Source organism: Vulpes vulpes, chromosome 5 (assembly GCF_048418805.1).
Source record: "Vulpes vulpes isolate BD-2025 chromosome 5, VulVul3, whole genome shotgun sequence".
Classification (NCBI taxonomy): domain Eukaryota; kingdom Metazoa; phylum Chordata; class Mammalia; order Carnivora; family Canidae; genus Vulpes; species Vulpes vulpes.
The window spans coordinates 15,855,256-15,871,957 of record NC_132784.1 but is presented as its reverse complement, the minus strand read 5'-3'; the positions used below and the strand labels follow the sequence as shown (position 1 = coordinate 15,871,957).

Below are 16,702 nucleotides of genomic sequence, written 5' to 3'. Positions count from 1 at the left end.
TGTTTTTTTTTCTCTCTCTCTCTCTCTTTCCATCTGCCCAGTCTGGTTGTGCTTATGTATGTGCCCATGGGCACGCATGCATGGTTTTGAATACAGTTTATTGAGATTATAACTGTCTGGCATCACTTACCAACCACAGCTTGAGTAAAGAGAACAAGAATATCACAACAACACATGCAATAATTATTTTATGTCTACAGATTCTCGGACCAGATCAATTCTGTTCGTTAATGATTTTAAGACCAGAGTCACACCCCTAAAGCCTTCCATTTCCTCCTCTGCCATGTGCTAATCTAGATGAGCCAAGAGTGATGAACAGTTCTCAAGGTCAATAAATTGTGTTCCTGCTAAATGAACTTTTACCATCTTAAGTAACAGTAATGGGCATTGAAATTTGGGCACCTGTACAAAAAATCTCTATAAAGTATATTGATTTTTTTCTTTTATTCTTCTCTCTCTCTCTCTCTCTTACCCATCTGAAGAACTCTTTCATGTTATCTCAGTTTTGCTGCAAAAGATCCTCAATCCTGTTCCTTCCAGGTCTCTTTTCTCTTTGTAAATCCACACTTACATGCTTCTGCTTCCATTTCTTCACCTGCAAATGAGAATGATTATGTTTTCCCACCCAATAGGTACTATTAATATTTATTTACTTCACACTCAAGTTTTATTAATTACTTAATTAGCAGTACTAAAAACAATTAGTGTTTGGGGGCAGAGAGAATTATATGCATGCTAAGAACAAAAAAGTAGAGTAAATGAGACACAGACAGAGGTTGAATTCTAAATAAAGGGAACAAGTTTAGCCTTTTAATGTGAGCAGTGCCTGGACCCCCAGAAGGACCTTTGCCAAATGTCATATGTGCTCATGCTCATACACACATTCCTGCCTCTGCTTTTGGAGGCTGCTTCCCTCCTAGATCTTGGACTCAGGTGCTTCATTCTGAACATGACATTTCTCTGCTCTGCGTTTGTAGGTAGCAATCATTTGGAAACATCCTATGCATAAGCTCTACCCCTTTGACTAAAAAAGTGAAGAGAGTATAAGCTATACAGTGAGCCACACCATGGCCTATTTCCTTGCCCTCTGTAAGTAGAATAAATGAATATATAATCTGGATATAATGAGGCTCTGGTAAAGCCTCAGAAGCTGGATCTGTCTAGCTTCACACTTAGGTAGACACAAGGTTATGGACAGGCCCACTCACCTCTGTGACTTTGTTTAGTGCCTGGGGATCAGAGCTATTGCCTGGTACTCTGTCTTGCTTGCAGAGTCTCAAGTAATCCCTGGATCTGCCCCACATCAAAATATATAGATCCATAAACTAGGAGTTCTGAGAAACTTAGAGCCTCAATCACACAGAGAGCAGAATTTGTCATCATCATTCTGTTTAACAAAATAATCACCCACTTTATTAAGTTCACACTACATGTGATACTTTGCCAGGTGATGGAATAAAAGAGTGAAGAATGATCTGCTTCTGCTGTTGTTTATTGTGGTGTCTTCTTGTGCTTGCCTTTGAGGAACATGCCATCTAATTGACAAGCTTGAAATTGAATTGACTAGGCATGGAAGATAAAATCAGTGTAAGGTAGTCTATGCTATATGTCCTATAAAAGGTGTCAAGGGCTTACTGGAGTTCGGAAAAATGAATGGTCTTTGGGGGACTCCAGATAAAGTACCAGAGAGGAGACAGACAGATTTTGAAATGGACATCAATTAAAATGCCAAAGTTGGACTGGACAGAAGACGGGAGTGAGAAGGGAACATGATGGCAAGGGAGGGAAGAGGATGGCAGGGATGCACAGAGCTTTGGAGAACAACAAGCAGACCATTCTTCTTTATATGGCAAGAGCAGAGCCTTTTCAAAAAATTTTGGAAGTAAGGAAAGACCAACTTTGACATGCAGAAAAGGGTCAGCTTTTGAAGAACTTTGAATTAGAACATTATTCTCCTTGGTCTTTCTTGAACCCCATCAAAGACAGTTTTTGTAGACATTTAAGTACTACAAGCATCTTTATCACAGGTTAGTTTGAAGGGCAGTTCATTGGCAGATTCCAGAGAATCCAAAAGCTCCTGTGTTATAGCTTCCCTTCTGAAAGCTGAAGGGAAAGGTCTCTGTGGTCCTTGAGCTATTCAACACAGGTGCTGCCGAAGGATGCCCAGGGATGGCTACTCAACTTCTTCCCTAGCACCAGGCTGAACCACGCCAAATACATGGAAATTCACCAGTTCAGAATGTGGACAGGTTTCAAGTGGCCTTTTAAAGCCTTCACTTCAGAGTTGCTTCTCTCCCTCTAAATGCATCACTGGCTCTATTAGCCCCAGCATTGAAAATTTCAACTTGTTTCTACAAATGACAGCGAAAGGCTCTATCAAAAGTGATAGTTTCTTTAGTTCATCAAATCTCTATTCACTGCAAAAACATTATTGTCCTTGTGGTTTGTGCTTTATGATTGCTTTTATGAAGACAGTGAAAAGGCAAAATATATAGGTGGAAACTCAAATTGACTTTATATCGCTAACATTTACCATCTTCAAAAATAGCATACTAGATTAATGCACTTCTGATTTCAAGGTACTTTTTTTTTTTTAAATTGGTCCTCCCTGCACATAATAATTCCATCAGACAATGGGCTATGGAAGAAAACATTGTGTGTGATTTATTCCCTGGGGCTTTGAAGGATAAAAATACTATTTTTATACCAATGTGTCTGGAATATCAGATAAAATATGGTTATAATATGCAAAGCTGTCTTTCAGTAATAGATTTTTTTCTTTCTCTGTATTTGTTGTAGGATCTAAGGGAGGAGTGTGTAAAGTTGAAAACAAGAGTGTTTGATTTGGAACAACAGAATCGAACATTAAGCATCCTGTTCCAACAGCGAATCAGACCAACTTCTGATCTGCTCCTCCAGGTAGGTGCTTACATGGAAAACAATCGTTGCTACTGAAATGCTATTGACAAGAAGTTACTTAAGTTCAAAATTTTCCAGTATCTCCATAAGCAAAGCATCATGCATCAGAACCCTGATTCTTTCCCTTCTCAAGGGATGTCATTAAAATTGAACATCTCTTAAATTTCTGACTTTTTAAAGCTACATTTAGATAAAGAAATACATCAACAAATAATAAACAGGTAAAAGGGGCCATCAGAAAGTGTCCTCTAGTAAACTAAGTGAAACCGTGGAATGGAACCTGGAAATAATTGATTACTTTGGGGGATCGTATTAGTAATCTTGCATTCCATGATAAGACAGGAAGAGTTTTATGTAATACCAAAACACATTTCTTTACTTCCTTCTCTCTGTAATCAAAAATTCTGCTGGGGCTTGTTTTTCTTTCATAGCTCTCTCCATGTAGAGTGCCTCCTCACACACAGTTCTTCCCATATTCTGCTTCAGTATTTTTCAGGTTCTTGTTGTCTAAACGCTCTCACTGAAATTCGTCTTTGTTTTCCTTCATAGCATGCAAAGTCATGGAAGGTCAAACAATTTGAATCATTTTAAAGCTGTCCCTGACAAAGCACCAGAGAACACACCTGACTTCAGGGAGACCTAGGAATTGGCAAAGGGGCCTGGAAGGCTGATCTTTGCTGTTTCCTGGGTTTTCTAAATCCTATTAATGTGTATATTTGCTCAAACAAGCTCCCATGAGCCTTACTTAGAGCCCTTCTGAGGCTAAGCTAGCAAAGGGTAAGATTTCACAGGGATAATGTACAAAAAATAATCCCCAGCTGCCTGAGCAATTGGCTGAAAGTGAAAAGACAGCGAATTGTCTAGACTGTACTGCCCAGCCCTGTAATCACTAGCCACGTGATACCATTGAAATTGAAAATTAAATGAAAATTAAGTTTCTGTGTCAAACTAGCCACATTTGAAGTATTGAAAAGCCTCATATGGACAGCAGCTACCATATTACATGGTGTATATAGAGAACATTTCCATCACCATAGGAAGTTCTGCTGGACAATACTTTTCCAGATGGCTGGGACAGTGTTTCCAACTTACCTTCTGAACTTTGGCATAAACATCTTTCCTTGAATCCTCAGGGAAATAATGAGAAATTGCTGTTCATTTCACTGAAAGAAAGATGTTCGATAAAGCCAAACATCAAAGTATAATTTCCCCCCAAATTAAAATAAAACAAGTCTCCGAATTGTACAATAGATCCCATCTCCTAAATTAATTTCCTCTCTCCTTTATCTGTTAAAGCATAATTCATAATTTGTGACTCAAAACTTATGCAGAAAAAAATTAGTCTATCTCAATTCTCTTTCCTGGCCCCAACCATACCAAATGTTTGTCAGAGAGAATCTTGCATCTGTAAAATGTTGTATTTCTTTTGCTCTCTCATATCAAGATCCAATATTATAATTACTTTTAACAGCTGTTTCATGTTCATGAATTTTTCCATTTTGCTTGGTTTAACTTCAGGCTTTTCTGGAACAATATTTAAGGATCTATAGTCCCCGTTTATGAATCATGATGGCTTATTTCCATAATAAACACATGTGCCATAGATATTTAAACTTTTTCATTGGCTGTCACAAATTTCTGAAATCTATATCCAAATGGCAGGGAATGGTGTGTATGCTAACAATGGAACTCAGTGTTTATTCACTGGGTATTTTCAGCCAACATACTTTATATTGCTCCCCAAATAGTCTTTTTTTCCAGGAGCCATCCTAATTTAAATAACACTTCTAAAAGATGGGCCGTAAATAGTTCTGTAAAGAATGGTAGAAAGTGGGATGCCTGCTCTCTAACATCCATAGCTCACAATCACAGATAGATGGAGTTGCTGGCTTTTCAGGGGGTCTGTTAATTATGTGACTCATGATTTTTTATTTCCTGGTGGCACAAATACATACTGTGGAGCACTGGCTAAAGTAAAAGCAGCCTGTGCTTGCTTTGCACCTTTGGAAGCTCTATAATTATTTGTTGAATGGAATAATGAATACATGATACAAATTTATTCTGCAAGTTGGTAGTTATTTTGTACAAACCTAGAGGAAGTTTATGACCTCCTTCTTCTGAGCTTTTCCTTATGTGGATGTCTTATATCTTATGTGGATGCTTTAGAGCTACTCAGTCACGCTGGTCCAGCCCAGCCTCGTTGAGAGTGGTGGCTTTTGGGTACAGCAACTCCACCAGTGCATCTGGTCCCAAGTATTACTGGCCTTACAGCATCTGCCCATAGATTGGAGATTCAGTACAGTGGATTTCTAAGTAGTTTTCTGCAGTCTTAGAAACCTGCATTAGGCATCATCTGCTGAATACAGCCTAATGATTATCTACAATCTTAAGTGCCCACTTGGAGAGAAATAGAGTAAGAAGATTGTTGCACCCACTGTGATTTTAGGAGATAGATTGTAAAAAGTAGAAAAGGAAATAATTTATTAGGACCAGGAACCAGTCTTTGTCCCTTAAAAACAGTAAAGTTTCACGGATATTTTTTAGCTTTTTTTTTTTTTTCGTTATTATTATTGTAAGGGAGAAACAAAAAGGGATAATTCTATGGATTAGTTGACAAATTCTGGGAAACCATAAAGGGAAACAGATCCATGCTGAGGAAAAAAAAAATCTAACCTAAAATTTAAAATCTTAAGAATGGTAATAATGTTCTGTGGTAATTCCAGTTTCCAGAATTGGTATCTTGGAGACTAGAGGTGGTAACAAATCATAATAACGAGGCCCTCTCTGTATCAAAATCGATAATTTGAGCTAAATTCTGAAGAATTGAGAAGCCAGTACAGCAAATAAAATTCCAAAGTAATATTTTAATGGAACTTGAATCTGTAATTAACCTTATTTGAATCTACTGGCCAGATTAACCAATGCTCACCATTTCTTCTTAGAAATCATACTAAACCACACTCAATTCATCAAACATTGGCAGCCAGTACAGTTCTCCATTAACTATGCTTACTTCTCTTACCATTTGAGTTGAATGCTCACCATAAATGAGCCATTTTTGTAACTCAGTATGTTTATGCAAGTAGTACTTACGGTGATTAATTTTTAAACTGCTATGTAAACCTATAAAATGTGTACCAAAAGAATTGTTTATATAAAATAAAGTTGAGTGCTTTAAAAGCATCTATAAAGGCAAGTCACTAAAGAAATGTTTAAGATCAAATGAAATATAGGTGCCTAACTAAAAAAAAATGTGGGAGTTGGAGAATTGTATTAAACGAAGAGGCATTCTGCATACAAATTGTTTCCCAAGTGACTAAGTTCTAGTTACACTGTTAAGAAAACCCAAAACAAACACATATGCATAAACAATGCATAAGCCATGTGTTCGAAGCCCCCCTCTCACCCACTAAAAAAAAGCCTAGACTCTAATAATAGGATCCCTAGGCAAAAAAGTGGCCTTGGCCCTACCAACAATGTTATTTAACAAATGCATCGTGTTTACCATGTGTCAGATACTGCTCTACAGCCCTTACAGTGCTCACCGACTTAATCTCCATTACAATCCTATAAGAAAGGCAGTATCCTTGCACCCATTTTCACAAATGGGGACACTCAGACACAAAGTCCCCCAGCTGGCAATTGAAAGAGTGGGAATCTAATCCCATGATCCGGCTCCAGTCCCTCCCTTCCACCTCTCTTCTGTGCTCCCTCTGCATGGAACACAAATGAGCATGAGGAACATTTTTCTCATTCTGTATTCTGACATTTTGATTAACTGGGCCACTTGTGATCAAGTCAGATCAGAGGGCTTCCGCAGTGAAATGCAACAAGGAGACTACTATATTTACACATTTCTGAAAGCTTCTTGATTTGTAGCATCCATGATTTTTTCCTCTACTGTATGTTCTGCTTTTGTCTTGTTTTGGACACCTGTGTTATCATTATTCTGATAAAATATTATTCTCATATATATATATATATATATATATATATATATATATATATTTTGCCTAACAGTTTTTTCTTCTCCTTCTCATCTGATATTTCAAAGGGTCCTAGTACCCATATCCTTAGGCCAGGATAGAAAGAAAAGAATGTTATAGGGTAGATTATTCACACAAACAGTAGAGAATCTGACAGCTTAGAACCAAGGTGTAAACATTTGCTGTTATTTCCTGGCATGCTCTTTGTTTTGTTTTTGGTGTTTTTTTTTTTTTGCTAGTGTTTTGTTTTATGGTATTATTTCATATGAGATGAGAGGATTTTAAAATTCTACTGTACTTCTGATTTATTTTTTCTCCCCTAAATATTTTCAGAGTGTAAATTTATTTATTCATGAGTCTGATTTGGCAGGATGCCACACGATACACTCACCTCTCCCCACCTATCCACAAGCCATACATCCCATTCTCTAAGACAACCCAGTGCTGCCACCTTCCAGGGGCCTTCCATGGTCTTGGCAGTGCTCCTGGAAGTTTCCCTTGCTGAAGCTCCTATAGTATCAATGACCCATCCCACATAATTAAGCAGATCATGGTCCTGTATGGAATTCTGGAATCCTAGTCTCTTGTGGCAGGGATGGTAGAGGTCATGTACAACCCATAGGAGCTACAGATTTCATGCTTAATTTCATCTAACTTGTAATCTCTGCGAGGGCAAGAACTATGCTAAATGTTATGTTTCACCTCCCAGCAATGTTATCACTGTTCACTATATGTATTGGTTGTATATTATTGATGATTCAACATTTATTTACATACCTTTTTTTACATAGTTTTTGGTGGGACAGGGTTTTCCTTTGTTTGTTTTTTGTATCTTATTGTCTTTATTATTTTTTCTTCCAGAGTTATTAAGATATAATTGACATAACATCGTATAGGCTTAAGGTGTATAAGACAATGATTTGATATATGTAAATATTATGAAATGATCATCATAATAAGTTTAGTTAACAGCCAACACCTCACAGATGTGCATTTTTTTTTCTTGTGATGAGATCATTTAAGATCTACTTACTTAGCAGCTTTCAAATATACAATATTGTCAACTCTGGTCAGCACGCTGTACATGATATATGCAGAATTTATTTATAATTGCAAGTTTTGACCACCTTTACCAGTTTCCCTCACCCTCCCATTCTCAACCTCTGACAACCATCAGTCTCTTTTCTGTTTCTATGAGTTCTGTTTGCTTAGATATAAGATCATATGGTATTTGTCTTTTTCTGTCTTAGCATAACGTTCTCAACGTCCCTTCACGTTGTCACAAATGTCAAGAGTTTCTTATTTGTGGCTGAATAATATTATATATGTATACATATATACATATATACATGTATATGTATATCACACTTTTTGTCTACTCATGTGCCAATGGATTGCGTGCATCTGTGTGTATGTATGTGCATGTGTTACATTTTCTTTATTCACTCGTTTATTAATGAATACTTATATTGCTTTCATCTCTGAGCTATTATAATTAATAGTGAAATGAACATAAGTGTGCAGATATCTCCTTGAGATAATAATTTTGTTTCCTTTGGATATATGCCCAGAAGTGGCTGAATCATATGGTTGTTTTATGTTTGACGTTTTAAGGAATGTCCATGCTATTTCCATAGAGGCCGTCACAATTGACACTCCCTCCAACAGTGCATTCTTACCAGCATTTGTTATTTTTTGTCTTTTTGATAATATTCTAAAAGGTGTAAGATGATATCTTGTGGTTTTGATTTACATTTCGCTAGTGATGAGTAATATCAAGCACCTTTCCATGTACCTGGTGGCTATTTAAATATCTTCTTTAGAAAAATGTCTGATGATGTTTTTGTTCTGTTTATCTGTTCAGGTCCTTTGCCTGTTTTTAAATGGAGTTGATTTTTTTTTTTTTTTTTTTTTTTTTTTTTTACTATTGAGTTGTGTGAGTTTCCTCTATATTTTAGGTGCTAACCCCTCATCAGAAGCATGGTTTGCAAATGTTTTCTCCCATTCCATTAGTTGTCTTTTCTTTTTGGTGATCATTTGTTTTGCTGTGAAGAATCATTTTAGGCTGATGTAGTCTCATTTGTTTCTTTTTTATTTTGTTGCTGGTGCTTTTTTATTTTGTTGCTGGTGCTTTTTGTATTCAATAAATCATTGCCCAGATGAATTTCAAGGAATTTTTCCCAGTGTTTGCTCCTAGGGAGTTTAATGGTTTCAAGTCTTATATTTAAACCTTAGTCCATTTCAGTTAATTTTGTGGATGATATAAAATAGTGGTTTTTGTTTCATTCTTTTGCATGTGAATATCCAATTTTCTCAGCACCATTTATTGAAGACTGTATTGTCTCTCCATTGAGTGTTCTTAGCTTCTTTGGCAAATATTAGTTGACCATATATACATGGGGTTTTTTCAGAAGGGGTGGTCTCATTTTTTTGTTTCACTAGTCACTGTGTCTGCTTTTATGCCAATATCATTTTATATTGATTACTATTGCTTTGTAAATATAATTGAAATCTGGAAGTGTGATGCTTTCAGCTTTCTTCTTTTAGCTCAGGATTATTTTATCTATCTGAGATCTTTTGTGGTTTTAAACTAATCTTAGGATTTTTTTTCCTATTTATGTAAAAAATGCCATTGAAATCTTGATAGAGATCTTATTGAATCTGTATATGCTCTGGTAATGTGGATATTTTAACAAAATTAGCTTCTCCAGCCCCAAAACAGAAGATACCTTTCCATTTATTTGTGTTTTCTTCAATTTCTTATATCAGTGTTCAGTAGTTTTCAGTGTAGAAATCTGTCACTTCCATGGTTAGATCCATTCCTAAGTATTTTATTGACTTCATTGCTACTGTAATGGGATTATTTTATTTATTTCTTTTCAGAAAACTCATTGTTAGTGTATAGAAATGCTACTGATTTTTTTATGTTGATTTTGTATCCTGGAACTTTTCTGGATTTGTTGATTAAGTCTAATCAACTTAAACTCTTTTTGGTGGAGATTTTAGGATTTTCTCTATTTAAAATCAAGTCATCTGCAAATAGAGACAGTTTCACTTTGGTGTGTTTTTTTTTTTTCTTATTCTGACAGTTTTTATTTCTCTTTCTTGCCTGAAAGCTGTAGTCATACTTCCAGTGCTCTGTTGAATAGGAGTGGTGAGAGTGGGCACTTGTCTTGCTCCTAATCTTAGAGGAAAAACCATTTGTCACTGAGTATCATGTTAGCTATCAGCATGTCATATGTCGCCTTTATTATGTTGAGGTATATTCCTTCTACACCCAGTTTGCTGAGAGTTTTTATCATGAATGAACACTGAATTTTGTCAAGTGCTTTCTCTGTCCCTACTGAGGTGATCATATGATTTTATCTTTTATTAATGTGATGTATTACTTTTATTGATTCTTATATGTTGAACCATTCTTGCATTTCAGGGATCAATCCCAGCTGGTCATAGTATATGATCTATTTTATGTGCTGTTGAATTTAGTTTGCAAGTTTTTGTCGACAATTTTTGCACCAATATTCATCAGGGATATTGCCCATAGTTTTCTTTTCTGTTAGTGTCCTTATCTATCTTTGATATCTTGGTAATGCTAGCTTTGTAAAATGATTTGGGGAGTGTTCCGTAACTCTCCAATTTTTTGGAAGCGTTTAGGAAGAATTGGCATTAACTCTTCTTTAAGAGTTCAGTAAAATTTATCAGCAAAACCTCTGGTCCTAGGCTTTTCTTTCTTGGGAGGCTTTGGATTACTGAGTCAATCTCTTTATTCATTGTTGGTCTTTTCAGATTTTCTATTTATGATTCACTTGTAGTAGGTTACATATCTCTCAACATTTTTTCCTAGGCTGTCCAATTTATTGGCATATAATCATTCATAATAATTGGCATATAATTATTCATAGTAATCTCTTAGTATTTCTGTGTTATCATTTGTTATGTCTCCTCTTTCATTTATAATTTTTTTTATTTGGGTCCTATATCTATTTTTTTCTTGGTGAATACAATTCAATGTCTATCAATTTTGTTTATCTTTTCAAAGAACCATTTTAGTTTTGTTAATCTTCTGTATTATTTTTCTGTTCTCTATTTCAATTATTTTTACTCTAATCTTAATTATCTCCTCCCTTCTGGTAACTTTGGGCTCAGTTTGTCCTTTTTTTCTAGTCCCTTGAGGTTTAAAGTTAGGTTATTAATTTTAGATTGTTTTTCCTTGATATATGTGTTAATCACTTTAAAATTCCCTCTTGGAACTGCTTTAGCTGTGCCCTATAAGGTTTGATATGTTGTGTTTTCATTTGTGTTTGTCTCAAGATACCTTTTTTATTTATCTTTTGAGTTCTTCTTTGATCCATTGGTTATTCAGGAGTGTATTGTTTAATTTTCATGTATTTATGAGTTTTCTAGTTTTCTTCCTATTACTGGTTTTTAGTTTCATACTAATGTGATCAGAAAAAATACTTAGATGATTTCAATATTCTTAAATTTGCTAAGACTTGTTTTGTTGCCTCATATATGATCTATCCTAGGAAATGTTCCCTGTGTGCTTAAGAAGAATGTGTATCCTACTATTGTTGGATTGAATGTTCCTTGTGTGTCTGTTAGGTCCATTTGGTCTCTAGTGGTGTACAAATCTTCTGTTTCTTTATTGATTCTCTATATGTATGATCTATCCATTGTCGAGAATGGAGTACAGATGTTCTCTATTATTGTCCTGCTATCTCTTTGCCTTCAGTTCTGTTCATATATTCTTTATATATTTCAGTATTTCAATGTTGGGTGTATAATATTTATAATTATTATATATTATTGATGGATTGACCCCCCCTTTATTGAAAAATTTTATTTATTTATTCATGAGAGACACACAGAGAGAGGCAGAGACGTAGGCAGAGGGAGAAGCAGAATGTAGGGAGCCAATGCAGGACTCAACCTGGGACCACGCCCTGAGTCAAAGGCAGACACTCAACCATTGAGCCATCCAGGCATCCTGAATTGACCCCTTTATAATTATATAATGACCTTATTTGTCTGTTTTGACCATTTTTAGCTTAAAGTCTACTTTGTCTTATATAAATATAGCTACTCCTGCTTTTTTTTCTTGGTTACTATATTTGAAATACCTTTTCTAACCTTTTATTCTTAGTCATTTTGTGTCTTTAAAGCCAAAGTAAGTCTCTTGTAGGCAGCATATCATTGGATCTTTTTTAAAAAATCCATTTATCCAGGGTACCTGGGTGGCTCAGTTGGTTAAGTGTCTGCATTTGGCTCAAGGCATGATCCTGGGGTCCTGGGATCAATCCCCACATCAGGCTTCCTGCTCAGTGAGGAGTCTGCTTCTTCCTCTCCCTCTGCCCCTCCCTTCTGCCTGTGCAACTATCCCTGTATCAAATAAATAAATAATATTTTTTAAATTAATCTATGTATGTTTAATTATTGATAGCTAGGGACTTATTACCATTTTGTTTTCTAATTTTGTAGATACTTTGTTCCTTGCTTCTTATCTTAATATCATCTTTTATGATTTGTTGACTTCCTGTAGCAGTATAATTTACTCCTTACCATAATCTTTTGTATAACTGCTAGACAATTTTCCTTTGAGGTTATCCTGAGGCCTATATGAAATAGTTTTATGTTTATAATTTCCTATTGTAAGCTGATAACAACCTAGTTAGCAAACAATAGCTTTGCACTTTCTCTTCTCCCCCTCACATTTTAAGTTATTGATATTATAATTTATATAGTTTTACATTGTATATTCAATACCAAGTTATTGTACTTATGATTGTTTTCAATGCATTTTATTTTAATTTAAAACCAGAGTTGTAAGTGAACTATGCACCATCACTACAATATTAAAATATGTCTTTGACTATATATTTATCATTACCAGTGAGTTTTACATATATAGTTATATTTTTTTACAGTGTTAATTAGTATAACTTTATTTCCACATAAAGAACACCTTTTAGTATTTCTTGTAAGACAGGTTTAATAGTGATTAACTCCCTCAGCTTTTGAGGGAGTGAATGAAAGTCTTCATCTCCTTCATTTTTGAAGGATGGCTCTACTGGGTATAGTATTTTGGGTTCAGTTTCTTTCTTTCTTTCTTTCTTTCTTTCTTTCTTTCTTTCTTTCTTTCTTTCTTTCTTTAATATATTTAATATATCATGCCATTTTATACTAACTTGTAAAGTTTCTATTCAGAAATTCAGCCCTAGTTTTATGGAAGCTCCTAGGCATGTGACATGTCACTTTTCTCTTGTTATTTTCAAAATTATCTGTTTGCCTTTGACCTGAAAAGTTAATTATTGTGTCTCAGTATAGCCCTTTTCATGTTCAACCTATTCAGGATTTTTGAGGCTTCATGATTTCGGTTATCCATTTATCTCCCCAGGTTTGGAAAGTTTTCAACCATTTGTACTTAAGTATATTTTCTATTTTTTTCTCTTTATCTTCTCTGGGATTTTCATAGTGTGTATATTGTTTTTCTTCTTGACTATGCCCCATAAGTGCTATAGGCTTTCATCACTTTTTCTTTCTTTTTTTTTTCTTTTTCTCCAATGATTGTATAATTTCAAATAATCTGTCTTCCAGTTTACTGATTCTTTCTTCTACTTGGTTGAGTCTATTGTTGAAACTATTTAATTCTTCAGTTATTGTATTCTTCAGCTTTATGATTTCTGCTTGTTTTTTTTTTTTTTTTTTTGGATGGTTTCTTCTTCTTTGTTGAACTTCTCATTTTGTTTATATGTTGTATTCCTGATTTTGTGTAGTTACCTGTGTCTTCTTATAGTTTATTAAACTTTAGGAGGATAATTCTGAATTATTTGTCAAACAGTTTATAGATCTCTATTTCTTCAGGGATAGTTATTAAAGCTATAGTAGTTTCTTTCTGTAGTGTCATATTTACCTGATTATTTATGGTCTTTGATTTCTTGCATTAGTATCTGTGCATTTGAGTAAATGGTCTCGTCTTCCAGACTGTACAGGCTTGCTTTGGCAGAGACAATTCTTCACTAGTCAGCTTATCTCAGGTTTCAGAATAGGTCAACTGGTCAGAATAGGAAAAGTAGAACTTGATATTGGAGTCTTTATTTGATCCTGTTCTAGATCCTAGGTTGGGAGTGCCTTTGGCTGGGAATACTTGGATGGTACTGCTGCTGGCTTGGGTCCCTTCCAAAATTCAGTTGTAGGATGGGCTCCATGGTTGCCCATATTGCTGGTCAGACTTCCTAATGGCTAGTGGGGGAGTGGATGCTATATGCAGCAGTTGAGCAAGCCTGTGAATTTGCTTCCCTGCCTGGAAAAGTTGTTGTACCTTGTTGGTTGTGGACCAGAATCAGGACCAGGACTGTCCACTGAGCTCCCTGGTCAGACAGGATCAGCAGAGCTGCTGGGTAGAGCTGCTGGCTGGGTCCTCTGAGTGCCACTATAAAGCAAGGCTCTACCGTGAGCCATGCAGCCCCCTGGTGCTCTGGTTATACTTCCTGGTGGTGAAACGAGGACTATAGTCAGCAGTAGGTGGGGCCGTGAACCCACTTCTTTGTCTGGCTGGTGCATCAGAATGGGTTTCAAAGCTGGCATAATTCACTGACCAAGGACCCAAATCAGGCATAACTGTACACCAAGTTCCCTGGCCAGATGAGGCCACCAGCTGGGCTCTGCAGATGGTAAGAGCTGCTGGCTGACCTCTCTGCTTGAATGCCATTATAAGTGGGGTTGTAGGATGGGCTACACAGCTTCCCAGGTGCCCTGGTTAGGGTTCCTGGTCAGGTGGAGCTGGAAGCTACAGTGGTAATTGGAGCTACAAATTTGCTTGCCCGCCTGTGTGGGGTAGCAGAACAGGCCCAGAGGCTAGAACAACTCATTGTTTGGGGACCCAAATCAGACAGAACTACATACTTAGTACCCTGGTCTGATGGGGTCACTAGCTTGTCTCTGCAGATAGGCAAAGCCACTGACTGGGATCTCAGGCACCATTGCAGGGAGAAACTTGGCCTGCCCACATCCAAGCACTGGTTGTTGTAAGCTCTGCTCTTCTTTTCTGTCCTGATATGCTCTCCAGTATTCAAGCTCCACAGATTCCTCTGCAATCCCCATGGGGTGAGATCAGAGTGAAACTCCCAGGAAGTGACCTACAATGCTGGGAAACCTAGATGTCCACCTCAGACTTTTTTTCTCCTAGTGGAGAAACCGTAGACCCCAAGAGTCCTCTTGGGGAAGTGGTCTGGCAGCCTTGTGGACAGGTATAGTCAGAGTGTATTTGTTCCTCTTCCCCTTCTCATGTGGCCCTTCTTGGTCTCCATAGTCAGAGAGGTCCTTCAACCTCACCCCTGTGTTGGGGGATTTTCATAGTGGTGTTCTATCTATGGATGGCTGGTCTTCTTATGAGGTAGACTGAAGTCGATAACAAGCTCTGTCACCATCTTGATGGCATCACTACCGAGGGGGACATTTCTAACTGCAATCCGATTGTAATCTTAGTTTGGAGACTATGCCTTTTTCTCTCTAATGAGGTGTTTTTCTATCAATTTCCTTATTGTTTGGTACTCAATTTATAATTTTAATCCTTTTTTCAAACTATTTTATTTATTTATTTATTTGACGGAGAGAGAGAGAGAGATTGAGGTAGGGGGAGGGCAGAGGGAGAGGGAGAAGGACACTCTCCGTGGAGCAAGGAGCCTGATGTAGGGCTTGATCCCAGGACCCAGGATCATGACCTGAGCCAAAGGCAGAACCTCAACCCACTGAGTCACCCAGGTGCTCCTTTAATCTTTTTTTTTTTTTTTTTCTGAGAAGCAGAATTTTGTTTTGGTGTGTGTGTGTGTGTGTGTGTGTGTGTGTGTGTGTGTGTGTTTTAGGCATTTACACTCCTTGCTACCTTAGAAGTTGTGATTGCATAGTGAACACAGCCATGTAGAAGTAGCAAGACCTGAATAATCAGTTAATAGCCAGCATGAAGGTATCTTCTCCAGGATTTTGGTCATTCTGAGAATTAGAAAACATCAACTATGTTAAATGTTTTTAAATGTCAGTATTTGTTTTTTAAAAAGTATACACATCTGGGATCTCTGGATAGCTCAGTAGTTTAATGCCTGCCTTCGGCCCAGGGTGTGGTCCTGGAGTTCTGGGATCGACTCCCGCATTGAGCTACCTGCGTGGAGCCTGCTTCTCTCTCTGCCTGTGTCTCTGCCTCTGTGTGTGTGTGTGTGTGTGTGTGTGTGTGTGTGATGAATAAATAAATTAAATCTTAAAAAAAAAGTATACACATCTGCCTTTAGGACCCTTTCTAAATATACACAATTGAAGGGAGAGGTGGGATAAAAAGAAGGGGAGAATTTGGAATAACACAGAGAGCAATAAGGGATGAATAGGTGAGTGGATGAAGGACTGGATAAAGAATGGGGCAATGGTTCTTCAGTTCTGGAGATAGTTTTCATTCAGATGGATCAGTACCTCTCTTGAGCCACAAGCTAAAAAGGAGTCAGGGAAAAACAAAAACAAAAGTCCATACATACTTAGAATAGCAACTTGGCTTCCCCACACTGCTAAGTTATAAATTTGCCTCGTGAGTTTCCAAAACTGATCAGCTCTTCCCTTGCAATGTTTATGTGCCCGGCATAGAGGTGGCCTCTGGCTCTGCCCTACAGACCTGGTATCTAATTTAGAAAGACCCACAGAGTGACAGGAGGAACAGTCCAGTGATGTTGGAGGGATGGTGAGTGACACCAGGGTCCAAATGGCAGAGGACCACCAGTGGTGATCTCTTATCCTGCATGATCAGAGGACTTTGGTGG

At 37.0% G+C, this 16,702-nt stretch overlaps 1 protein-coding gene across 15 annotated transcripts in view; it reads left to right on the top strand.

Moving 5' to 3' along the window:
- NCKAP5 (NCK associated protein 5) overlaps nt 1-16,702 on the top strand; it is a 946,904-nt gene that overhangs the window by 761,483 nt on the left and 168,719 nt on the right. For all 15 annotated transcript variants that reach the window (XM_072757601.1, XM_072757595.1, XM_072757603.1 and 12 more), the window contains one exon: nt 2,800-2,919. In XM_072757601.1, coding sequence (XP_072613702.1) covers nt 2,800-2,919 — 120 coding nt within the window. The remainder of the gene's footprint in view (nt 1-2,799; nt 2,920-16,702) is intronic.